At 39.7% G+C, this 12,022-nt stretch overlaps 1 protein-coding gene across 1 annotated transcript in view; it reads right to left on the bottom strand.

Annotated features, from left to right (window-relative positions):
* cd276 (CD276 molecule) overlaps positions 1-12,022 on the bottom strand; it is a gene marked incomplete in the record, with an annotated part of 90,912 nt that overhangs the window by 53,656 nt on the left and 25,234 nt on the right. Inside the window, 1 exon segment of the mRNA XM_014023625.1 lies at positions 545-895. Within this exon segment, the coding sequence (XP_013879079.1) occupies positions 545-895 (351 nt within the window).

Here is a 12,022-nt window from a genome sequence, read left to right as displayed (position 1 = left end):
TAATAATAATAATAATAATAATAATAATAATAGTAATAATAATAACAATAAATCAATATTTTGCTAATTTCGACCTATTTCCGATCTTCGTTACTTCCGTTAAGCACAGTCACGTTTGCGACAGGACATATACCAGAGTAAGGGTGGGAATAAAGCTGAAGGCTAGCCCATGCAAATTCACAGCCTTCTTCCTGTCATCACTGTCAACAAAGTACCCGGTCCACTTTGACCGGGTAGGCCGGGTCCGTCGAAGGATGCAGCTCCTGAATTTGGACACAGCTAAGTAAAGAACTCTATGATAATCCATTTTAAGTCAAATCTATAGCTTCCTGTACCGGTTAGGGTTTTGAAAGGCCATAGCAAATAAAGACAAGAACCATCTCTAAACTTCCTACACTGCGGCTTCCCAATCTCATTTAACCATAAGTGTTGGGCACTGTCCATACAGAACCAAATATAGATATTCGTCTGGAATCTGAAAACACAAACCCTGCGTTAAATTAAATGTWTGTTTTGCATGTGCCATGAATGTATGCTGACTCACCTGCCACCTGCAGCACCAAAGAAGCACTGCCATAATCCTGCACTCTGACAAAGCAAGTATAGCTGCCTTCATCAGCCACGAGCACCCTGCTTAGCCAAAGTGAGGCATTGCCCATGCCCAGCTGGGGAGGGAACAGGCTGGTACGGTTGGCGAAGGCCACTGCCTGGTCCACCAGCTGGTCTTGTTCCTTCCAGTAACCGTGCACACTGCGTTTGGTGTCTGTTAGCTGCCAGAAAACACTAACATCCGATAAGTTGAAGGGACTCGTCTGGTTGAAGGAGCAGTTGAGTGTAACATCACTGCCGTACAGCGCCACCACTGGTTGCTCTGGGACGTGTAGCTTCAGTTCAGCTGTAAGACAGGATGTAGGAATAAAATAAAATGAAAAAATGCAATCCATTAGCTTTTACTGCATGGTGGATAACCACAGATAAGCTTAAACTTTTAAAAATATAATCAAATGGGCTTTTATATTTAGTTTCCTGTAATCAATATTCACCATGCTTGTCTGACATGTTAAATAGTCTCCTTTGACACTGAAGTACTTTGAAAAAATATAATAAATATTATTAATAAATATTACTTGGCCCAGGCTGAGTATAAACATATAGTATTCATTGAATCACAGCATTAATTTGGTGTGTTATGTTCAAATATGACAGACTGACACCTACTCATATCTGAACGTCTTTGAAACTAAAATCAGAGCAGCATTCTGGAATGTGCGCTGCGACTGCTTCAGAAATATCCTGTTTGTTTGTGCAGCGTGGCAGCATGGAGCGGGCRAGATGAGAAGAACGTTAGAGGGGAAAAGCAGAGGGGATCTGGAGGTAAGCATTAGGACTTTATTTGTGTTCCTAAAGGCTTTGCCTCCTGGTGATGGCTCAGTGCAGTAAAACTCAGTTACGGAGGCAACATCTGTATAGCTTTAGTTTAATCTTTAGTTAAATCTAAAAAAGAACCTGATGGCAATAGCGGTGGGGAATAACTGCAGAAAAACTCCTAAAATGGGAGGTTTTTTTTTGTGAAAATGAAAAAAGTAGTTCCTTGTAGTAGTTCCTGCTTTCTGCTCAAAGTCTGATGGCTTTTTATGCATCTATGTGTATGTGTGTGCGAATGCTCTTGTGTGTGCTGTTTGTCTAGACTAGGCCAAGAGCAAAGAGTACACTGCATAATCGTTCTGGATTAGTAGCCATCTCAGGCAGTCTACAGTACATCCATAGTATTCTTAAGAGTCAGCATCCGCCATTGATCCTCGTCTGCCGTTATACAACTCAGACACTCATCAGCATCACGGGGGAGAAAAAGAATAAAAATCAGTCGGCCCTCGGAGCTGTAACATTCTCCTTTATTCTCAGCCCCTCTAATTGTTGTAATCACAGTGGCATTTTAGCCTCCTCACCCCTTTTTGAGCTACGTCTATCACATCGCCAATGTCAGCGCTGAATCACTTTGCTGTGAAGGAGATTTGACTGCCGCAGAGGTGAAATAATTACTTCCCCTATAAACAACAAACAAGTCTTTCATCTGAGAAGGTTCATACGGATGGGTATTGCTAAGTCAAGGCAGGCCTATTTTCAATCACACTCAGCCAATCCCTACAAGGTGGCCTCTTCAAACCCCACCGCCCCCCCACCTCAAAAAAAAAAAAAAAAACCTCATTCATCTGCACAAACAGTGCCACCTTATGTCTTGCCTCACAAGTGCAGAGGAAGGGAAAATGGACAGATGCCTGTACAGGAAAGTGTGTGTGCAGCTGTCAGCAGGAGGACTTCAGTCTTAATGCCTGATGAGAAGCATTTCAGAAAGAAAAAAGGTAAAAGTGCAAAGCACTTAAAATAGAGTCGGGAAACATAATAAGTCCGTGCCACAAGTTAATAGGTTAGCATTACTTCACTTCAACTCACACAGTGTTGCAGCACAATTTCCCCCTGGAACAAATCAAAGTGTCCATATCAACCAAGTGCCCCTCACAAACAATTCTCTGACCCCCACAGTGAAAATGATAGGAGTTTTTTTTCCTCTTCTTCTTTTGAAAACTACAATTACAAAAAGCACTTCTGCTGCTTTCTTCCATTTTGAGCCCACGCTCACTCTGCAGGACTACACAATACAAAAACGGTATCACCGTACAGCGCAGCATTGTTTTGCCTTCAGTGGGGAGAACGGATTTATAAAGTGTGTATTCTCCGCATCTTTGGAGGTGGACAAAACTTTGCAGCACTGGTGTTATTTAATTTTATTTATTTATTTATTTATTTATTTATTTATTTATTTATTTTTGGTAGAGGGTCAGTGACAGCCCGCTCTGAGACATGCATGTTGAAGGATGTGGGGAGAGAGCAATTAAATCACTCCCCAAGCAGCCTGAGATGACTCACACCACTGACTTCATACACAAAGGGGGGAAGGGAAGAGGGGGAAAAAATGAAAAGCGAGAGAGGGGCGCTGAGCTCACATTTAAAGATAGTATCTAGAAACAAGCCAACAAACAGACTAAGGTGAAAGATTACACGGAAACCCCAGACCAAGCCAGAAAAAGAGCAACAGAAACTCCTTTTTTGTCATGCATCCCCCCACTCCCAGACCCCTCTTACAGCTTCTTAAGCCAGTGACCTACCACTCGTACCATGGCCCTGAGAAGATGCAGCTCTAAGCAGGGACTTTCTGAGGCACTGACCTGCACTTGCAAAGAGCACACAAGGGGAGCATTTTGCATTTAATTGAGGGAAGGAGATTAAACAGGAGAGAAGGACAAGCTAGGATAGCTGACGTCATGGAAAATTCATGTTTTTCTATTCGTCAGAGGTCAGACACCGCAGTCCGAAGCGATTCACTGCACAGTTGGCTGTTTTTTGATCTGCAAGCATGTTGTGTACAGACGCCGAATGATCCTTTTTCCTCACGTATTCTGAGAAAAATAATTAAATAAAAATAAATAAAGAAATAAATAAAAACACGCTTTTTCCTGGGAGACAAGTGTAAGTCGGAGAGATTAAAGATTACAGCTTGTGTGGTCTTCGGTGAGGAGATGTATCACACCTTGTGGGGAGGCCCACCATGTCTTTTCCTGGGAGCAAGTGAGGATATCGCATCTCCCTTCCTTTTCTCAATAAAGCGATGCTCAGAAGCCATAGAGGGCAGGCTGGGAGACGTCAGGCCGTGGGGATTTACACGCTGCACTTTGTGTTTATGGGCCTCAACTCTGTCTGAGTGCCTGTGAGACAGAGACGAGCACTTTCACAGCCGACATGAAATAAACTCATTACAGCCTTTGCAAGTGTTGGCAATGGGCCCCGCTTACCAGTCAGACACAGGGCTGGCTAGAAAAAGCTGCAAGTGATCTTCACGCTGCACTCCATTCTGCTTTCAAGACTATCCACCACCTTGTCAATATCAGCCCCTCATCCCAGCCTGCTTTTCTTAGATATGCAAGACATGGCCACTGTTGGATTTGCTTCTAGCTAGACTTATATAGATGTGTGTGTTAATATATACAGTGTATGGTATTTTGTAAGGTACATGAGATGAGTGTGAAGGTTGACTGAGAGTCTGACAGATGAGAGCTGAATGCACGAAGAGAGAACAATGAAGTACTGTAGCTTTAACAGAGAAGATGCCTGATAATGCAGAAGGTTGTTTAAATGTGAAGACACACATGTGCAGCCTTGTGCACACATTGTGCTTATACGTCAAATACTTGGACAGGATTATGAATATTCCAGTCAATGTAGTTATTGGATTGTTTGTAGCTAAAGTTAGTAACAACCAAACCAGTTGGGTTTACTTTAATCTAATGATTTTAAACTCAAGGTGTTTACTATATATAAACTAATGGCTTTATATCCAAAAGATTGAAATGTCTGAATAAAGAGCTGTGGCCACCACATAAAAGCAAGACACTATTCAAAGACAGGAGTTAAAGCTTTTCAACTCACTTAACAGGTGCCTTTAGTACCATAAATACCTGCTGTATTTTTMTTTCAATTAGTTACTTCCAGGGCACTGGTGGAGCCTTAAGCCATGCTGGGATTTTAACAAAGTCTGTAAATGTATCACTACTTAACAAAGTAGGTTTTATTTACAGTAACACGTATTTATTATCATGAGGGCTAAACTCCCAAACTAGGTGTTTCATGGGAAGCATTGCAAAGGAAAGCAAATAAGCTACTGCAACAGCAAAAGACAGATTTATGTGCTATTTTTAACTACCTTTACACAAAATAATTTACTGATAGCAAAGTTAGCAGTATTTACCATTAAAAAAAACCTATGGAAGTGCTTTAGAAAAAAGCCTCATAAAGGAGACATGAGAATAAAGTTAAGTGCAAAAGTAAAAAGTTTCTCCACTTTTTAAACTGTGTCAAATTCCTTCTTACTTTGTTCTTTGTCCTCGGGTACCTTTGCACGGTGGCTTCCTAAGCTGAGGTCACATAGTCCTTATGTCTACCCGGGCTCTTCCTGGCCATGAGTAAGCTAAAAAGAAGAATACAGGTTTGTCCACTCTTTCTAAAGTGGCCAGAAGGCTTTTCCAAAAATGAAATAAAATGAAAAATAAAACTCACAACCAAAATTTCCGGTCATAGAAAGTTTTAAAATGTTCGGAACTTCAGGGATGGAAAGTGCAATAATGGATGGGTCACTAAGTCCAAAATGTGTTTTGTATCTTCTCTTTCTCATAAGGAGATGATCCTGATCAGAGGAAAACCGTCCAAAACTTAAAGACTTGTTAGCCACAGATTTAAAGCCTTAATGACACAAAGCGGAAAGTAGTGTAGAAGTTAAAAACCTCCAATAGTATAATTTTGGAATATCAAACTCCAAAAGTTCGGTTCAAATAACATCAAGTGTAGAAAACAAGAGTTCACCTTTATGCTTCTTGTGCATTATGCTTGTCAAATTAAAAGAACCAATGTGGACTTGTGTTATTGTTATGAGGTTTGCTTGTTTGCAACCCCATGCTAATTAGGCCTGCTCCTTATTCAATGCAGTGCTCATTACTGGGGGGGAAAAAATGATTGCAACTGTGTCCACAAATCTGTATGTTATTAGTAGATCACCACAGGAGTGGCTACTCCCATCTATATTTTACCTCAATTTGTGGCTTCATGCCAATTTGTTCTGCTTGGGGAAAAAAAAGGTTTTAACTTGTGTAAACAAGTCTAGCCAAAAGTCACAATTCCAGAAATACAGAATGATCACTTCTGGGGGGTAGAATGCTCCAACAGAGCTGCTCAGTTTCATTTAGAATAACTCAAACAAGATGTTTAAAGACATGAAAGTCGTTCTTTACATTTTGTCATTTATTTATTTGATATCAAAGGCAACAGGACATTTTAAAATTTGTAATCTTCTGAAACACAGCTGATGGACATTTGTAGTTAAGGAATCAATAATTCAGTCTCATACTGCAAGAAGAAAAATGAAAACTGATTAAAATTGTAGGCAATGATACTGATAAAACATCAACCACCTGAGCATGAAGGATATGCAAACTGAATTTAGCTTTAAACGCCCACGCACACACACACGCACGCACGCACGCACACACACACACACGCACGCACGCACACACACACACACAAATCCATGCAGAAACAGACTCCCAAAGGCCAGAGAACACATTGATATTCCACACTTGTATGACTGCTGACAGCTCCACAGCATCACACTGTCTGAGGGATTGGACATGAGGTACCCTGACACTACAATGGAGGGACTGTTACAAAGCTGCTCGGGAGCAGGGAGGTTCCCATAATCACAACCAGCAACAGCCACATATACAGGTGCTCGGGTCCTCGCACTGTTGTTGACACACAAAGCACACAGATCACAGGCAACCTCAGAACACTGGTCAAATTAGCATTATCCACACGGATTACTTTCACAGCTCACTGATTTATTCAGCTGGTATGTTCCATATCAGCTAAAAACACATACATTTTTTTATTGTGCAATTCAATACCAAGATCGTCCACGTCAAACGTAAATACAGCTTCAACTCCAATAGCATTCAAGCACAAAGATTACCCTGCAGTCTCCCTTCATTGGGGGATAAATTGAACAGTTTAATGACAAATATCGAGTGGAGTCATTTGCACAGCTATTAAAGCTATTTGGTCATTAAAGTCAGGGCATACATCAAAAACGTGCAGCTCTGTTGAAACATACAACACATGAAGAAGAAATGATCACCGTTTTATTCAGAAAGTAAGTCAAACATTAGCATTGCGGCGCAAATTAGAATGGAAATATTGACAAAGCAAAGTACACGAATATGCGATGTGAACTGGTAACACACTGGGATGAAAGACGGCTCGAGTCAAGTAAGAAGACGAGGAGAGCAACCTCTTTACAACACTGCCCCCATCTGTTCAACAGGTGAACTGCAGCTCAACACATTGTCATTCTGCACATTCTTCAGCAGCTAAACATCAAAAGAGCTCACTCAAAAGATCTGCACACCCATTTCATACTGATAATTCTTATGTACAATGTCTTAGAGGCCTAAAGGGAAAGGTAGTTTTTGATTTCATGTTGTCCAGACCAGGTGTTTCATAGTGCCAACATTTAAAGAGAGGTGAAGAAGGAGAAACATTGAGTGTGCTTAATTGGATTTGAATTAAAATAAGAAATGTGAAAGATGTAGGTGTCTACAGTGTTTTTTTATTTATTTTTTAGAAAGAAGGTCAGTATGGGTGAAATAACTGAGCTTTGTACAGCATAGAAGAGCAATGTTCAGCAATTAGCCTCGAGAATATTCTTTTCCATTTTTGCTCTAGAAAAACCATCAGAGCGTGAGATACAGGTGATGATGTGCAAATCACAACAGAAATACTCAGTATATTTATTTTCTGCAGCCACTTCTTCTGCTTTCCACTATTTGTAGAAATAAACCATCCTGTCAATAACCTTGTAAGGGACTCCAAATTTCAAATACTAGTCCTCTGCCGAAGGAAAGGGGATGGATAAAGGCGAGCCCCTGGCATACAATCTTGGGGGGGAGTCTTTTATGAGCTGGAGGCTGAAAAGGAAGCTGATGGACACTAGAACACCCAAACATAGCAACACAGTTACATAATCAGTCCTCAGATGAGTGCAACTAATGTCTAATAATGACAGCCCATTCATAATTAAAATTATTGTGCTTATTTTTACTCTGTGAAGTACTTTAAAGTTTTGTTCAGATTTGCTTGGAAAAGTCAACTGCAACTGTCAGCTGATGATAATCTTCAGACTTTGTAACACCACTAGTTCGTCTGAGCAATACATAATGAGCAATGACAACTGCAAACTGTACAGCAAGAGAACTCTGCACAAATTTATTCCAGCATTGTCCACTTTTAAATTCATGTTATTTAAAAAGGAATTAGGGAATGGCTGATATGGGGGAAGAATGGAAACCAAGAGTCGAGTCAAAGGTCCAGAAATGTGTTCTTCCTAAACCCACTTTCTGAAATTAAAGGGACATCTTAAAAACAGATGGAAATTTTGCTTTCAAATCCTGAAGACTAAAGCCATGGACAGAGGAAACACTGGAATTTCAGTGTTGGCTGACCTAAAAAAAAAAAAACAGTTAACGGATAAATCTCAAATACGCTGTGTGCAAGACAGTATCCAAAAATCTCAGGATACTAAATAACCTCCAGCATTTGTGAGTGAACAAAAATGAATCAAAGACTAATAAAAAAGTGTGTGTGCATTTGTAGTGTGCAAGGATTTACAGAAAGATGACTTAATAAGAAAGTTTCAGTAATTTAACATTTTTTAACTTCCTGAAATTATTCTAAAAAAGCACATTATGTTCTGTTTCTTTAATTGTTTGTTCCAGAACTTATATGAACTTTTTCAGAGTTGAAAGAATAATCACAAAGGGTAGTTAACATCACTCATTACTCTGGAACCTCTCCCTTCTGCTTTTATAAGGAAAAATAACAATAAAAACCTAAAAATAAAAATAAAAAACTCCCAGTGCTGCTGTATAGATTTAAAACAAGTCAGTGTAATAAAATATGAGACACAACACACAGCTAGTGGTAAAAAAAAATCATCTGTTTGGAGAAGCTTGTACAATAAATAATAAAAAAAAAATACTGCAATGTGTTTTTTAAAGTAGCTGCACTGAAACTCTGTTGCTGCATCAGAAACAAGAGCATGCAGGGAAATGACAGAAATATGTGACAACACCATCACATCACCATAAACCTGAAGTTTGTTGAAAAGGAGGAGTCTGCAAACCACCAGTTGTCTGCACATATAGCATGTACACGTACAATTACAGGACCAACGGAAAAATAAATAAATAAATAAAAAGAGACTGTGGGTTACACAGTAGTATTGTGGATAGCAACATTGTCCTCTCAGGAAAAGGTGCTGRGGCCTTTCTGTGTGGTATTTGCATGTTCTTTTTGTGCATGCGTGGGTTTTCACCACTGATTTCCTCCAACAGTCCAAAAACAGACATGTACCGGTAATTGAAGATTCTACATTCTTTCTTCCTACTAAATACGTACACTTCCTGCTTTACTCATTTTTTAAAACTCTAGATCCCTTCCTAATTTATATTTCCATGCATTGTGAACAAAGCAAGGCAGGCACAATTCAGTTTTGCCAGGTGTCCGTCTCAATGATAGAAGCCCTATGCCTGACAGCACCACTGCTGTGCTCCTGTCACATAATCCAGTATGTGGCTGGTTGCTGCTGGAATGCTGCTGCAGCAAACCAGTAGCTCCGATGCTTTCCAAGCACAGATGAGCGTCAGTTCAACACATTTATCACAGCCCACTAGACACAGAGAGATCAACATATGGCTGCAGGCCYCTCTTCCCCTCCAGGACTGCAATCACAGCATATCGCCCCTATCAATTTTTTAACGATCCCCAAAAGGCAGCAATTTTAAGACTTGTTGAAATAATCATGAGGTGCTTGTTAGGTAATGCAATTTGCTTCAATGAGTAAGTGGTGAGGAAAGCAACGCTGGGAACCAACGAGACAGARGTAAGCCAACAGAGACTGCTCATTATGTATGCAGTACAACGAAACCAATCTTTGTTGAGCCTGTCCTCGATTGTTTTTAAAGGATACTTTACTGGACACAATCAAATTAGCAAGAACATCACTGATACGGGGTAATAACCCTAAATTGAATATCTGCACAGACTAAAGTGTCCCCTCTCTGCAGAATCAATTGCTGTGAAGAGAAAAGGGGGGCAGGGAGAGGGCATTCATAGTTAGCAGACCTTTAAAAAGTACACCAGAGATGAAGGCATGAGTGGGCTATTTTCACACTCCAGGGCCCTACAATAATGTGTCTACTGACTACTACACTAGATGCAATCTCTCCAATTATGCTAGTTAATTTCAATTACCTTACAGCTGCCATCATTGGGTCAGGTTTTTCTTTTTGCATTTGCATGAATACGATTGTCTCTCATTGTTTTGGTACTAAGAACGGCACACAGAGCGCTCTGGCAGCTTTGTGGCTGTGCTAACTGAGCATGCACCATGACAACAACAAGCAATTAGCTAGACAGCCTCCTGTTAGCTCTGCCACTGGCTGACACTGCCGTGTGTTGTGCTGATGTGAGCCAAAATGTTACTTTACTCAGTTCACTGCTGTGGCTCACTCATTACTGTACACGTAGTGGCAGTCTATGCATTGTGCTGACACTCAATACTGACGTATGTGTTTGAAAAAAAAAATAGGCTTACGTGTTTGAAAGGGGCCAGGTCAGAGGTTGGACCAACCTGAGACCCTGCCATTGGTCTGTAAAGAAAATGAATCAATAAATTTTTAAACACTGTATTTAAATCAAAAGAAAAAAAATCAGTGCTAAATTTGTGCATGTTTGTGCAGTACTGTGTTAATAACAGCAGGGAAAGATAGTGATGTGTAGATCGATACTGAAATATCGATATTACCGATACCAGAACTTTATACTCTAGAATCGATACTAAAATCAAAATATAGGTACTTCAGTTATTTTACATAATGTATATCAACAGGAAAATAGTGGAAAATAACTAAGCTGTTCAAATCTTGTTTAAATCACATGTGGTTGGAGGGAACTACTTTTTCTTCTGCTTGGGTAATGCATAAGCACAGTGGCCTGTGCTTAGTCAGTCACTCAGTCTAGATGTATGGCAGGTCGTTTTAACATAAATCTGCTTCGTCTGACTGTAATTACATTTTAGATGAGAGGTTCCAAAACCTTTTCAWGCCATGTCCCCCCAAACAGCAGTAGTTATGGCCAAGGACCTTCTTGCAAAACCCACAATCAAACAATGCTACAAAATATACAAAGTAACAACTTTTACAATATTTTTCTCACTTTTGTTCACTATTCAAAAATTATTATATTTCTTTAGAATAAGAATTTTAAATTGTGCTAAACAAATATAGGGTTAGAGTTAGAGACTTTTAAATTAATAAATATAGTACTATGTCATGTTTTATTTATAAAGTGGTTGTTTGAAAAACGCTACTTTTTAAGAATTACCAGACACATTATGTGTGTTATCACAAGGTATCAGTATCGCATCATCACCGATACCAGGGAAATTTTACTCGGTATCAGTATCAGAAAGAAGGCAGTATCGAACATCGCTAGGGAAAGATTTCATTCAGAATAATCTACAACCTGATTTCTGACAGTGTGTTCATGTGTTGCCTTGTAATTTTCATGCCATGATGGAGTTACTAAGCAATGGYACAACTGAATTCAAGGAAGAAGTCAGTAAATCCAGTAAAGGACCTTCAAAACTCGGAGACTGAAATGTATGATGTATGTGATGCTAAAAACTAGGGGAGCACCAATAAACTGGCCAGTTGAAACCAGCCCTGGTTTCCTTAATTTTTTGGTGATCGACCAATATTACATGAGAAGCTGATCTTATCTGCCTTCACAAAGGTCTGAAAATCAGCCACTGTCCCCTTTTGCTGTGCTGTGAGAGGGGGCTGACTGACAGACCTGCCCACCAGGTCACGTCAGTACATGTGTTGTTAACAATAATCACAGGATAGTTAGTTTGAACTTTGAACAGCAATGCTCCAAACTTTTCTTTTATACTTCAGAGCACTACCTCATGTCCAGTTAAAACAATTTGTATTATTTTATGAGTGCTGTTCAACGTTTTCCAATAAAATAAAATAGGAACAGTGCATTGTGGTGTATTGTGACCTTTAGAACACCTGACAGTGTCAGTTATATATAAAAAAAGATGGCATCGGACAAAATTGGAATCGGCAGCTCAGGCTTTTTAAAGATCGGTTATCAACCAGAAACTGCATCTGCTATATAAACAGTGACAGAATCACAGAATGTAACAAATAACTAAAACTAACAGAGTCACTTCAAAAACAGAGAAGAAACAAGCTAGCCTGTATACAGCGGGTAAAATAAGTATTGAACACGTCACCATTTTTCTCAGTAAATATATTACTAGAGGTGMTAATGACATGAAATTTTCACCAGATGT

Source organism: Austrofundulus limnaeus, unplaced genomic scaffold, assembly GCF_001266775.1.
Source record: "Austrofundulus limnaeus strain Quisiro unplaced genomic scaffold, Austrofundulus_limnaeus-1.0 Scaffold381, whole genome shotgun sequence".
Lineage (NCBI taxonomy): Eukaryota > Metazoa > Chordata > Actinopteri > Cyprinodontiformes > Rivulidae > Austrofundulus > Austrofundulus limnaeus.
Note: the sequence above shows the minus strand (reverse complement) of the source record. Positions and strands in the feature narration are given on the sequence as shown.